We start from the raw sequence: 14,966 nt of genomic DNA on the forward strand, positions 1-14,966 counted from the left end.
ATTCTTTAGCCTCACAGTCAATGTTTAATTTTAAATCCAATGTGCTGGAATATACGGCCAAACCGAGTTACACTCATAATGGAGTATTAATGTTCCCAAAGTTTTGGAATATTTACCTTTTAATATTCAGCAATGCCAGTTTTAAAGGGAAAAAAAATAGTTCAGCATTTATTCTGTCTGTCTAATCTATGTTTTTTATTGCTTTAGTTTTTATTTCCTCTTTCTATTTTCATTCTATTTTAATTCTTTTTTTACTTTTATTACATAGACATTTCCTTTAAGGTTATGCTATAACAATACTGTTCACAGTTTTACTGTAATTTAACTGAAAAACACAATATGGAAATATAGTGTGCTAAATGTTATGCATGGAAGGTGCTGTATACATACAGCCATTACAAACACAGACTGCACTGCAAAAGTGAGGCTTAAAGGCTTAAATTTCCCTTTTAAAACTGCTCAGTGGTTTAGTGTGTTAGTATGAGGCTCTACAAGCAAGTCAGAAGCTCAAAGACAAACACTGCATGTCTGACCGAATCCTCTGCTTTCCTCCTCATGGTGCTCCACTCTGGAGAGAGAGCTGTGTCCCTGCTGGTAGATCTGGTAAGAGTTTTCTGTTCATCCTGTGTATCGTCTCCCTCTGGAACACAAGGGTCACTGCACCACTGCCGCACGTCCTGACTGGCTGAGCACCTTATCAGTACTGTGGAAACAATCCATTAACGTTGACTGTAGGAATCCTCCCATACACATTAAACAGTGCCTTTGTACTTTTAGTGACATTGGAAAAATATAAAACATAAACGTAAATGTGCCTTAACTTTTAAACAGACCACTTTTGATGTTTTATTTCTTATTTCCAATTTGTTAAAGTCTTGGTCTTCCAATTACAGTATGTTGAAAGTTGCATTGCACATATTCTTATTTAATCCCATACATTTCTGAACATCACCTCAGTTTTAGAGTCCTCACATTGGTTGCAAGACAGAAAATTTATTTTATTTTATTTTTCCTGACACTGTATTCCCAAAACATCCCAACTCCATAAAGACATGGTTTTTATAATTGTTTTGAGGTAAAGGTAATGAACTATGCACAAAACAGATCTGAGAATTTCACCATTAAAACTCAAGATAAGAAGTTTCTGTAAATCAGTTCTTGGTGTTTGCCCTAGCTAAGGTTCACTTGCAGGATTTCCTAATTCCTTAAACACATGCTACCTTCATTTAGATCTGCATCCTGAAATCTGTTTATAGTATTGTATATATGGCTATGCAAAAAATTGTTCTATGGATTATTATTACGCTGAACAAAAATAAACGCAACACTTGTTTTTCACTCCCATTTTTCATTAGCTGAATGTCCACCAGAGCTTTTGCCCATGAATTGAATGTTCATTTCTTTACCATAAGCCCTCTCCAAAGGCATTTCAGAAAATTTAGCAGTACATCCAACTGGCCTCACAAATGCAGACCATGTGTAACCACACCAGCCCAGGACCTCCACATCCAGCATCTTCACCTCCAAGATCATCTGAGACCAGCCACCCAGACAGCTGCTGCAACAATCGGTTTACATAACCAAAGAATTTCTGCACAAACTGTCAGAAAATGTCTCAGGGAAGCTCATCTGCATGCTTGTTGTCCTCATCGGGGTCTCCACCTGACTGCAGTTCGTCATCGTAACTGTCTTGAGTGGGCAAATGCTCACATTCAATGGCGTCTGGCACGTTGGAGAGGTGTTCTCTTAATGGTTGAATCCCGTTTTTCACTGTACAAGGCAGATGGCAGACTATGGGGTATGGCGTTGTGTGGGTGAGTGGGTGGTTTGCTGATGTCAACGTCGTGAATCGAGTGGTCCATGGTGGGGGTGGGGTTATGGTATGGGCAGGTGTATATTATGGACAACGAACACAGGTGCATTTTATTGATGGCATTTTGAAAGCACAGAGATACCGTGACGAGATCCAGAGGCTCACTGTTGTGTCATTCATCCACAACCATCACCTCATGTTGCAGCATGATCATGCAGGGCCCATGTTGCAAGGATCTGTACCCAGTTCCTGGAAGCTGAAAACATCCCAGTTCTTGCATGTCACCCATTGAGCATGTTTGGGATGCTCTGGATCAGCGGATACGACAGAGTGCTCCAGTTCCTTCCAATATCCAGCAACTTCCCACAGCCATTGAAGAGGAGTTGACCAACATTGCACAGGCCACAATCAACAACCTGGTCAACTCTATGCGAAGGAGATGTGTTGCACTGCATGAGGCAAATGGTGGTCACACCAAATACTGACTGGTTTTCTGACCCCCCGGACCACCCCGCATGTGACCAAGGACTTTGTTCAACCCTCCTATCAGCGTTCACGATCACCTGAGTACTAACTCAGATCACCTGTGGATTATGTCATATGACCTATGGTAGACAGAATTTAAGCCTGGGCGTAGTATTGTAGATTTGTGAAGTATTGAATCCTTGTGACCTACTGACCTTCTTGTGTGTTTTGACCACTGCCTTAACTTCACATTTTCTGAGGTTTTGCCATGCCCTTTTTGTATTGTCGCTTATCTTGATTGCTCTGTGTTTTGACTTCCTGGACTGTTTTGTGACTGTGATTTTGGTTTTACCTCTGGTTAATGGTAAATCTATAATTTCTCCAGATCTGCATTTATTATTTACAATTATTATTATTAATACCTGAGCTGGGCCGTGAGCCTGGTGCAGGATCAGGCTGCAGGGTTGCGCTGGGTCTCAGAGTCAGGTCTTTGTCCTCCTGAGCTGCGCTAAAAGCACTCATAGGAGGAAGTGATGCAGTGGCTGAGGCAGGTGGGGCGCTGAACATTCCACTTTCCCTCTTCCCCCACTATGTGACATCAGAGAAACTATGATATCAGTATAAAAATTGCATGCATACTGTTAATATTTAATATTAGTGTTTTTTAATCCATACCTCAGAGGAAGACAGTCTTTTTATTGTCAGGCTCCTGAAAATAAATGAAGGTGAGTGTTTAGTATCAATCAATGACAAATATAGTGCAAGAGTCTCATTAATTCAGTACAACAGTAGCTTGCAATCCTTGCAGTACCGCTGCACTAAAGAAAGTGATGCATTCAATTTTGTCATATACAAAAGTTGGGTCAAATGACATGTTTTGCTGATTTTATCCTCACATATAACACATCCTCTACAGAGAACACACTTCTGCACATTTTAAAACATTATTACTTCTTACTTGCTGAACTTAACATATTGGAAAAAATTAAATATCAAATTTGGCCTTTACCAAAGATATGGCACTTCTATAATTTCTATTTTAATATAATTGTGCACTAAAAAATAGAGGATGTGTGGCTTATTTTCATCTAGAAAATCAATAAAATCTGTAATTTGACTGGGAGTTTTCAAACCTTTGAATACAACTATATATATATATAATATATATATATATTAGACCAACCCTATACTGTATCTTAATATCCTTGCATCTGGCAGTAATAACAGTGTTATTGTCCCATATTTATTCACATGAAAAATAATGTTTAGTCATTTAATCACAAAAAATAACATTTAATCATTTAAATCAAGTAAATTCAATGCATTCCATTTAGTGTGCAAGTAGGTTAGCATCAAAAAATGACTGCTTCAGAATTTTGATAAGAAAGAAATCAATCCTAGCACAGAAGCTCTCATTTTCAGAGCTGCACTAGGTTTAACATGCAGAAGATGGCGTCCTTGAGCTACCTCTGCTGCAGCTCCTCTTCCACACATTCCAGAAGACTCCTGCAACACCATCAACCAGGCAACATGATAAACAATATTTACATGTATTTTAGTAATACTCGCGCTGGACTTTGGAATCTCTAATGTAATGTGAAATGCTGGGGTTAGTCTACATCTAACTGACAGCACAATTTTTAATCACTCAGTTGGTATGTAACTGATCTGTTTTTTCTTTTGAGGTTTTGGTCTTGGTTTTTTGTAACACATGCAGAGACACCAGAACGCCTTGCGCCTATCACAGTAATTTGCCCTACAACGCACCAATTTACATCAAACCACTCTCGATAGCTTTTTTACATTTCAGTGACTGAATAATGCTGCAGGTGTGACTAAATGGCATATGGAAGGCAAAAGCTAGCCCTCACTTAGTTCTTGGAACATCATACATATTACCCTTAAGGTCAGTTTGCACCACTGTGCAAACTGTAAACTGAGTTTTTTTATTAAATGATAACTTACGGAGACTCAGCTTCATCCCCTGAAAGGCTCCAGTCATCACACGAACCCTGAGAGGAATGCAATCAAGTTATCATCATAGTAATCAAACCAAATCAACTGAAGGAAACATATTACCACTCACTACAGCCTCACCAACTGCCTACATCATTACTGTCTGGAATGTCAATAAACTAATAATATTATCCAATATTTTGCTATAATTTGGACCAAAACTGTATGTGTAAAGTGAGTTAGTTCCAGTGAAGAAGTACAAACTCACCAGATCTGGATAGGGATCTGTCTCTTTCCTCCGCAGAGGAGCAAACTTTACCTGGTCAACTACAAAAGAGAAGAATGACCCAGAATAGATTACATTTAAGTTAGACATATTATGTTAGAGCTATTTACATTAACTTGTGTTTAACCCTTTAATCATGAGGCAAAAAAGAAATGTCTGCATTTAAATGTAGTCTTCCCTTTTAATAATGTAATTTCTCAATGTTTACATTCATATGTAAACAACATGATCAAATCATACAAAAAATTCACACATCCTTTTTTGATTTACTGTTTTGAGAGCAAGGAAGCATAAATAGAACTACACTTCAGCCCCCTTTTATTTTAACTCTATTGAAAAAACTAATAATTAACAAACTGTAACTGATCTGAGCCCTTCTCTAAGTGTTGTGCACAGTGCATTCAACAATAAAGGCAGCACGCTTCTTTTAAAGTACTGTGCAATAGTCAAAGACCACCCTTCATTTATTTCATTTCCAGTTTAAATTGTCATTAAGTATGTGAGCTGTTCTTCACTGTCAAAAGTGGAAAACATATTAAACAGTAAATTACACAGAAACATCATCATTAAATATCAAACTTTTCAGTCCTTTGCCTTCAGTTCCTTTTGGGAAACTTTTTCAAAGACATTTTTAAGAATATTTTCCACCATTTCGTCTCCAGTTTTGGAAACTACTGTTTTTCGCTTATTTTCGCTTTACTTTCCTCTTCGTTGTGGGAGTAGATTATCTTGAAAATGATCTTCTTGAAAATATTTCCTGAAAAATAAATAGTGTGTACTTAATGGCCATTTTGACTGGAGATTAAACAAATAATGGGTGGTCTCTGACTTTTGCACAGTTCTCTATACAGTGAAAGAAAATGCAGTAGCACAGAAAGCTCAAATTCTACCTGGTGATCTATTTTATTGCCCTGTGTTGACACGCATGCATCAATCTCTGAGTGCATCAGTTTATACATTTTGAACCATTTGGTTATGACACTGAGTGAATGCATATGCCGCTTCCATTTCTGCTGGAGAGGGCTTTTGCGTGTTTGTGCTTCCATCTCTGCTCATTGTGTGTGTAGTTAGTCTGTTTGACTGTGTGAATGCTGTAATCTTACTGACAGAACATGTGACTTAGTGTCTTAGTGACCTAACCAGCCACCCACCTACACACTGTTCAGCCTTAGAAGTGATCAGTGGTTTCATTTCACATGGCTCTCTGCACGTGTGGTTGTGTGTGCATGTATGTGTTTGGGTGGGGAGGGGAGGAGGGTGAGGATGGGGGGTGGGTGAGTAACAGAGCACATGCCATCGACGTGTGTTAAACAGTGCCAGCCCTATGGGTTCTGTGCCTGCTGACATCACTACTGCCTTCCTCAATGGCTGCCTTGTCATGTAAGCCTCCTCCTCCGCTCCAGATCCATACATTATATGTGTGTGGTGTTGACTTCAACCCAACACTGCCTGTTGCTTAGCTAATCATATATACAAGGAGTACAAAACAGGAGATTTAGTCCAGTAAGGCTGTCATGATCACTTGATTAAAGTCAATTATTCAATAAAAAAGAACTGAATTATCTTTTTTTATGATTCAGCAGTAATTAGTTGGCAGTGCACATGATGATACAGAAATGTACATAGTGTTATAACATAGTGTTAAGGTTAGAATGTAATTTTACACTGGGTGGTTAAAGCAACACTATGTGTGATTGGGGCCCTCTCCGGAAGAAATATGTAATTGCACACAACATGTGGAAGAACATTTTGTAATGTTGACTGCGCTTTGGACCCCCACAAGTAGATGAATCTGACTTTTTCGAGTGCATTGCAAGAGTGTATAGTAGAGAACTCAGTCAAAACTTGGTGATGGACGTGTTTTCTTAGGAGTTGTTTCTGTGCTTGTATTAGCTGGTCAGAGCTTTCACGCAGACAGCGTGCACAGATTGGCACTGAAGCACACTGTATTTAGAGAACAGATGAGGAGCGGTGTGAGCGACACTGCAAAATAAAGTGAAATTATGCCATAAGAATCTATGGATCAGAAAAAATACAACTTTTAAAATGCTATTTTTTTACAACAGAAGCTGAGACTGACTGAATTGGATTGTAAAAACCACACCCTAACAAAATTAAACATAATCTTATTGGGACAAAACATAATCTTATTGTCCTTGTAAAATGAGTCTTTTAATTAATTGCTGTAAGTTTCTTCTAACAGACTACAAATCTGGCAACCCTGCGTGATGGGGAAAGAATCTGCAAGTGAAATACATGCAACAAATGGTAGTTTTTCTGGTTGGTTTAGCAAGCTTGCATGCTTAAAATTCCTACTGTTAAATGCAGTTTCACTATAGCAGCTGTAGTCAGACTGCGTTTTGCACTTTCACTGTCTAGGCTTTTTTTCCAACATTGCGATGCTTTTGGGGAGGTGGGAAGGGAAAATAACCCAGCGCTCACCATTATTTTCTTTTCTGACACAAAAACCTACCAATTTAATTGCACTTGGCTGTTTTTGAAAGATACAACATGTCCTCAATTGTTAAAACCATCTGTTCATTAACTCTAATGGATACTCAAATATCAAAATGAGCTGGAACGCGCATCTCTAACGAAGACGTTTAAAAATATGTGTATAAAGCTAAAGTATCATCAGTCAGGGGGCAAAAAAATATAAAAACTCACTTTTTATATGCCTGAAATAAAAGGTTAAATTATTTTGAAAGAGTAAGGACAAAGTGCACACACAGCAGAGTATGAACGAGAGAGAGAATGGGATAATGATAAGCTAACTCTGCTCTGTTTCTCGGATAGCAGGCAACATGTGTAGACAGGCAGGAATTGTGCTTTATTCATGAGAGAGTTGTTATTGTGTGCCCATTCTTCTTTGAGAAAGAAAGAAGGATTGAGAAGATGGTGTGTGCGAGTCTGTGTGTGTGTTTTTTTCTTTGCATGTGTGCAGCTACACAGCTTATTTTAATTGCAAATGGACTGAATGACAATCCTCATACTCACACTGTTCGTCAGATAGACTCCTCTCCACGGGTAAACACTTTCCCTTAGCCCGAATCTTATCTGGAGTAGCATCGCTCACCTGTGAACGCCCACCCACCCACCCACCCACCCACACAAGAGTTCAAGATTTATCTAGTGTGGAAACATTTACATAGCATTATCTCTCACTGCTTCTCGAAGGTTTTTCATTTTACACCAAATTTTGCCAAATAAAGGTTGAATTTGATGCAGTAAAAAAGACCTAACTCACATCCTGGTCATTGTCCTCGATAGTGGGTGCTTGATGGAGATCTGGATTGTTGGCCATGTCCAGCAGCTCAATGACCAGGTTTCTGGTCAGTAACTGTGTCACAAAGGGATGCTAAAGATAAAAAACAGAAAGGCAAGGAGGCCATTTCACCAAATATGTGGACAAACATTCAGTAAATGTATAATTTTTATAGCATTTCTGTTAACACTGTAATGTCTTGTGTAATGTCAACATTTCTACAACTGTTGATTTTATGTAACAAATTACAATATCATGCAAAATAAAATAATATCAAAGCAATAATGTAATAATATGGAGTCCATTTTTGGACCATCTAAAGCACATGTGTCAGGATCCAGTCCTTGTGAGCCAATACACTGCAGACTTCAGGTCACTGCCTCATTAAACACAACTGAATCAGTTCATCGGCTATTTAGCAAGGTCTTCATTAACTGATTTCAGAGCACTAGACAAGGTTAAACACTAATCTCAGCTGTACTTTGGCCTGGAAGGTCCCCAGTTTGACATGCCTGATCTAAAGTGACCCTGAGTGCCCTTTTTGTTTCCTTTCTGTATTCTCTTTCTTATGTTTTTTCTAGTGGTAAGTTGGTGGGTTTGTTTTCAATGTAATATTGAAAATAAATATATAAAAAAGTAAGAAAATAATGAAACAGCTTTACTGTGATTTTATCATGTGTAAGGGGTGTTCCCTTCTGTTACAAAACAACATAACATGATAAACATGCATTTTAATTTTAAAAGATGATTATTTCTAGGTATTTAATTATAATCATCATCAAAAAACTATTCTTTCATATTTTAAAGTAGGCTACTGTTGCAAAACAACTAGACTGCTTGAGGAAGATGGAAACTTTATCACCCATCATTATATATGGCAAGATTTCAAGATGTTTTGCCATTTTTTGTCACACAATATTGTGTGATAGGTAATATTTACAATAATTCATGATAAATTATGTCACAATAAGCTTTTTCTGAGCATATTGTGGACACAGTGACAAAATCACTTCTCAGCTGCATGTTTGATTACAAGGAGAGCATAATTAGTCCTATTTAACTGGATTTAGTGCTGCACAGTATGTGAAACATTAAATATAAATTATTATCTGCAAAGTAATTGATGTGTTTTAAATATGGCACAGTTTTGTTTTAACTTATCAGACAAAAAATACATATAGCAACATATCAGGTATTGTGAAAATGTCCTAAAGTATTGTGATATTACATTTTGGCCAAATCGTTCAGCTCTATGTCATAGCATAGTGCACTCTGTATAGGGGTGAATATTAACAACAAAGTGATTTAGCCTGTTAGCTATCTGACCTATATTATAATATAATATAATATAATAATATTTTTATAATCTTTTAGAAAAAAGTTCTCTTTACAGAGCACATGTTTTATTACCTGTAAAAGAGTTTCTGCTGTGGGTCTCTTTCGTGGACTCTTAGTTAAACACATCTTCACAAAGCTATGAAAGGCTGAAGACCTATTAAAGAGGATGAGAGTCACACAGACAAACATCAGAGTCAAAGTAATCATCAAAGTAAAATCAAAGTAATCCAAGTATTATCTAACATAGATCTATATATTTGAGCCCAAATGACAGACAAAAATGTTATTATGTTAACAGCACTGGTATCCATCTCTGGTCCTGGAGTTTACCAGTCAATCAGCTAATGAACAGGCCTATCCTGAGTTCCTCAAATATGCAGTACAGGGATACTCCAGGACCAGGAACCTGTAACTTCAAGCATGACACAAACTACTGCCTTACCATTTTGCCTTGTCTTTCAGTTTAGGTGGCTGAAAACTGCTCTTGGACATCACCATCAGAGCTCTACAACAAACCATCAATGTTGTTATCAACAATTATATTTATATCCGATATTCTTATAAAGCCTACTATCAGCATCAAAACAAAACATCATATCTCCAAAATGGAAACTTTTATGTACTTTTTCAACTTTCTGAATTTTAATGTATGTTATATGTATGTAGACCATTTTTACCTGTTGAGTTGGTTTTGATATATACAGTGGACTTTACATATGTACATGATTATACACTTCACAGAAGTCAAGTTTATGGTCCCCTTACTTCATGGGATGAAGATCAAACATGGGCGGCTGCAGCTCTGCTAGCTCGATGGCAGTGATGCCCACAGCCCAGATATCACACAAGTGGTTATAGCCACCTTTCTTCTCCACGGCTGCGACCTCAGGAGCCATCCTCAAATACACAGAAACACAAACCGCACTTAGCAGAGACTTACTGTGAACTGAAAACTTCAGCTGTGGAGTGTTCCAGTGTTTATTTGTCATTCACTTGGAAAAGAGGTACATCAATGTGAAGCTACAAGTAGCAGTGTGAAGTTAATGAAAGAAAGAAGAAGGCTATTTAAGAGGCTATTCATAGTGTAGCTGACATATAATGTAACTCAGTGTTTCTCAAAGCAATCCTAAGGGACCCTCAGGTGGTCTACAGTGCTCTCTCCCAATGTGTTGGTAGCTGGTATAGAGTAAAAATGTGGACTGTCTGAGGGCCCCTTAGGACCAGTGTGAGAACCACTGATTTAGCGGAAATCCTATCAATACTACGCTGGTAACTGTTAAAAAAATGAAGACACATTAGAAATGGTTTCAAGTACTGGCAGTGTAGTTGCTGTGCAGACAGCTCACCAGTAAGGAGTTCCAATAAAAGACTTCCTCTTGGCAACGGAGGCACTGATCTCTGCAGCAACCCCAAAATCAGCTGCGAGACAGAGAGTGAAAGAGAAAGAGAAAGAGAGAGCAAGAGTGCAAGAGAGAAAGCAAGGAGGTTGCAGACATTACAAAAATAGCTAGAAGGAGTGTCTTCTCAAAGCATGACAAACATAAAGATGTGTGGAGGAATTTGTGTTGTGTATATGTGTGTGTGTGTGTGTGTGTGTGTGTGTGTGTGTGTTTCAGTGGGTACAACAAATTCTCACTGACCCAGTTTGACATCTCCTCGTTCAGTGAGAAGTATGTTGGCTCCCTGCATTAAAAAACACAACAAAACCTCTTGTTGGTAAATTAAAACATCTTAAATCACAGTCTGAACAAATCTTCAAATCACCAACCATAGTAACTTTATTAGAGCAGGAAAAACACAGGTGTCACTAGATGTTAACAGAACAATTTTTAAGTAATTTTGGAGCATTTCTTTTGCTCCATTAATCATGAAATTTGGGTTTGACTGGCAGACTCTTATTTTCAAATTCCATAAAAAGACAAAAATGGAGATACAATAAGAGTCCTGGTTAAATGACAATAAGTTAACACATCCTCTACACACTAAAGAACACACTTAACTATGGCATTTGTCTTCCATTTTTCTTCCATTTTTATCATGATTACAATGAATTTTTTTAGTTTAATATATTGGAAAAAATAATGGCCAAATTTCATGGCTTTGTCCAGTACAATAAAATCCGCAAGTAAATAATAACTGTGCATTAAAATGTGCAGAAGCGTTTTCTCTGTAGTGGATGTATCTTATTTTCACTTAGAAAATCAACAAAACATCACTTTGGGATGCCCAAGCTATTGTACATCAATATCTATTATTTCCTATGTTGAGATTTACCGATACTGCCTGACTTCTGTAGACCTAGAGTTTCCCAAAGTCTGATTACTCAAGTGCATGTAAATGCGTTGATCGGATTGCTGACAGAATCTGATTTTCTGCAGTTATTGGATTATTAAATACATGTAAACGCACTCAGTAATGTGAAGTGAGTACAGTGCACTATAATTTTACAAAGTTCATCATGTTATAAAAGACTGCACTTAAGTGAAAGCCTTTGTTTACCCATAGTTAAAATATCATTCTAAACAAGGGGTGTATCTAAAACATCACTGTAGGTATGAGCTGCACTAACAGGTTTAGTGGAATGCTAATGAGGTGTTCATCAAAACCATCAGCTTGGGACAGAAAGCCTCACACAGGCCATCACAGGAAACACAAACACTCCACATAGCTGTGTGTCTCATTGTACCATCAAATAAGTCCCTACAGACATTTATATTCAACAGCTCTATACAGATTTAGACACACAATAAGAAATCAGATCTATCTTTCAATTATTGCTTAGAAAATAATCATTATAGTATGCAAATGTTTGGGTGCCCGTGGTTGAACTGCATGTTTTGTTGATTTTCTAAGTGAAAATAAGTTACACATCCTCAACAGAGAAAACACTTCTGCACATTTTAATGCACAATTACTGTTTATTAGCTGAAATTAACCTAATGGACAAAATAAAACATAAAATGGGATATGTACAAAGGTTATGGCACATTTTATACTTTAAGTAAATATAACTAAAATATATAGAAATAAAGAAAATTGTTATTAAATGTACCGAAAAATGTCTTAAGTACATTTATCGTAACTTATTACTGAAAGATGTTTTAAATTTTTTTCACTTAGAAGTTTTGCATATGACTGGACCTACCTTAATATCTCTGTGAATTTTGCCAGTCTCATGCAGATGATTTAAACCCTGTATTTGAGAGAGATTCAAGATTTACATCAAAAAATTCTGTAACTACAGACACTAGAAAAACTCAAAAACAGTGATATCTTAGCAAGTAAAATCACCTGTCTAATGTCACTCATGTAGACATTGTTTTAGAACATTATAAGATTATTTTACTTATTTCTAGCCATTTTTACTTGTAAAATGTACTAAGTAAATTACTAAGTAATTTAATCTGGTGAAACATATTTTCCAACAGAAGGAAAACTTCATTAAATATAATTACAGAAAACAAGTAAAATAACTACTAGGAACAAGATGAATAACCTTATAATGCTCTTACAACAATCTCAAAATGAGAAATACTTTATATATTGACTGTATGCTGGGTAGAGTAGCCTAAATACTCAAGTAAATGTAAAAGAATTGATACTTGGGTAAAATAATCAATAAAACACTGTTATCAATAAAACATGATACATTTTAAAACACATGTAACTCAGTATAAATGGCAAAAATGTAATTGAGTGAAAAATAGACTCTTTGACACATTTGAATAGAGCTCAGCTACCACTATAATAGCAGATAATATGACCTGAAAGAATGTGCAGTCCAGAACAGTAAAACAGGGTGACTATTAGTCAGTACTACACTTATGTATACCAATCAATAATCTGCAGAGTAGACCATTCAAGAAAAGCCCTCACCTGCAGAGTTTCCCTGCAGATATAAGCAATCTGTTTCTCCTTAAGGGGGCCAGTCACTGTAACAGAGGAGCAGTGTTAATGAAAGGGTACAGAGAATTTGAGATATGTGAGTAATCTTATACAGAGAAAAGGGAGAAGTGGGGGATTATCATAGCACATAATTAACTACAGTCACATTTTCGCCTTTTCATATATTTCACATAAAGGACTCATATTTGTCATAAATAACTGTAGTACTTTAAACATCTATTACAATATCAGAGACTTTATGAATTGATGTTAAACACAAAGAGGGCCTTTGTTACTACCTACCCCAATACCAATCTGTAACACTAGCCTTGGTAAGTTTTAACAATAAGCATTAGAAGAGCTATGATGAGGGGTGTATGAAATGAAAGAAGAACAACATGGCTGTCATTTAATGTGTAGATCTATTTGACTTTGCTGATTCTTTTGAATTAGACTATTTATTATATCAGCACAAACATGTATAACTTGTCTTTTCAGTTAAATTAAAAGTCAAATTTCAATCAGACTTTTTGGTCAAATTCACTGACTTGAAATGCAGAAACCATCAGATCACATGACTGCTAAGTCACAGTTAAGGATATATTGTTGCCGTCCAGATATATCGTATATTATGACAAGTTGATAAGTCGTTAAATTGCAGCAGATGCCCTTTACATTGTGGGAATTGACCAATAGATTTGCTTCAAAATTGCTTGTGGGCGACAGAGCACTGTAATCGGATATCATTGGTGCCCATGTCAAGAAACTGACAGAGAACTTGAAGGGACTAATTGACCATTAGATAGTTTGCTAGGGAAATTAGGGTTCATATTCTCCAAAATGTACAATCACTAACTCTAGGCCAAGTGACATAATAAATATGTAGGTAAACTTTATAGTTCTTCAGGCTGGTGTTAACTGGTGTATCATTTTGCTTGTTCATTAGACAAGCTATATATGACAGGAGGTTGGCAGGAGAAAAACACAGCACATTTTGACACAAAATAAGTTGTATCTTAAACAAATTAACCAGGGAAATGTTTCACAAAATATGATTTCGCAATTAGCGTGAAAACATGGGCCAAAAAACAAGCCTGCCCAATAGTAGAGAACATTTCTATTGGACAATCCTCCACTTTTGAGAAATCGTGCTTTGTGAAACACCCCCAGTTGTACATAGTTAGCCAGCCAACATATCACTGCTGTCAAACAAAACCTTGTCTATCCATTTTTTCCATTTTAAAAATGTCTGTTGTTCTTTACATGTGTGTAAATTCCATGATGAATGGATCAAAGGAAATGGCCTTAAATTGCTAGGAAAAATGTCTGGTTCCATTGACTTACATTAAAAGTAAAGTATGTTTTTTTCTTCTCCTGTAAAGTTACCATACAAGGCTTTGTACAGACGGCGATATTCAATGTTGTGAGAGGACGAGCAGCCAGCTGTTCAGTAGTTTTATGAGGTGGCCTGCTAAATACTTCTAATTAACAGAAACTGATGTGACTTCAAATACTCCAATGACTAACATGAGCAGTGCAACATGATGAGCTTTAGTGCAGTGATGCGGGAAGTGGGGGTGCAGCGGGTGATGCACTATGTCCAGATATCAGGACTGCAACTGCTAAAAGCAACAACAACAACAACAACAATAAAATAAAAATAATAATAATATAGATAGCTGATTTTTAATCATTTGTGTGTAGCAAAGACTCATGTGTGCATGTCTTAGAGTTGAGCTTGTATTTATCTATTTGTATTGATATCATTTTTCAAAATCTACAGTAGCCATGCTCTATTTGCCTTAACTCTGCATTTTAATTACAGTGAGCTGAATCACTTCCCTCGACAACAACTGGCCAATTTGAGGCCACATCTCTAGAACACATGCTGGTCGGAGGGAAAAAAAAGGGAAGGTGTGTGTAATGATAAAGGCCAGTTTTGAACCCCAAAGCAGCCT

The 14,966-nt window shown here is 36.9% G+C and overlaps 1 protein-coding gene across 3 annotated transcripts in view; it reads right to left on the reverse strand.

Annotated features, from left to right (window-relative positions):
• map4k2 (mitogen-activated protein kinase kinase kinase kinase 2) overlaps window positions 1-14,966 on the reverse strand; it is a 30,747-nt gene that overhangs the window by 8,803 nt on the left and 6,978 nt on the right. For 2 of the 3 annotated variants that reach the window (XM_017719949.1, XM_017719947.1), the window contains exons 5-19: window positions 13,000-13,055; window positions 12,269-12,316; window positions 10,764-10,806; window positions 10,470-10,542; window positions 9,889-10,020; window positions 9,566-9,628; window positions 9,196-9,277; window positions 7,768-7,878; window positions 7,518-7,596; window positions 4,503-4,561; window positions 4,244-4,290; window positions 3,746-3,784; window positions 2,954-2,987; window positions 2,701-2,866; window positions 534-703 (exon numbers count right to left, since the gene is read on the reverse strand). In XM_017719949.1, coding sequence (XP_017575438.1) covers window positions 534-703; window positions 2,701-2,866; window positions 2,954-2,987; window positions 3,746-3,784; window positions 4,244-4,290; window positions 4,503-4,561; window positions 7,518-7,596; window positions 7,768-7,878; window positions 9,196-9,277; window positions 9,566-9,628; window positions 9,889-10,020; window positions 10,470-10,542; window positions 10,764-10,806; window positions 12,269-12,316; window positions 13,000-13,055 — 1,202 coding nt within the window. The remainder of the gene's footprint in view (window positions 1-533; window positions 704-2,700; window positions 2,867-2,953; window positions 2,988-3,745; window positions 3,785-4,243; window positions 4,291-4,502; window positions 4,562-7,517; window positions 7,597-7,767; window positions 7,879-9,195; window positions 9,278-9,565; window positions 9,629-9,888; window positions 10,021-10,469; window positions 10,543-10,763; window positions 10,807-12,268; window positions 12,317-12,999; window positions 13,056-14,966) is intronic. The other variant, XM_017719948.1, reaches the window with a different exon arrangement.

This window comes from Pygocentrus nattereri, chromosome 2 (assembly GCF_015220715.1).
Source record: "Pygocentrus nattereri isolate fPygNat1 chromosome 2, fPygNat1.pri, whole genome shotgun sequence".
Classification (NCBI taxonomy): domain Eukaryota; kingdom Metazoa; phylum Chordata; class Actinopteri; order Characiformes; family Serrasalmidae; genus Pygocentrus; species Pygocentrus nattereri.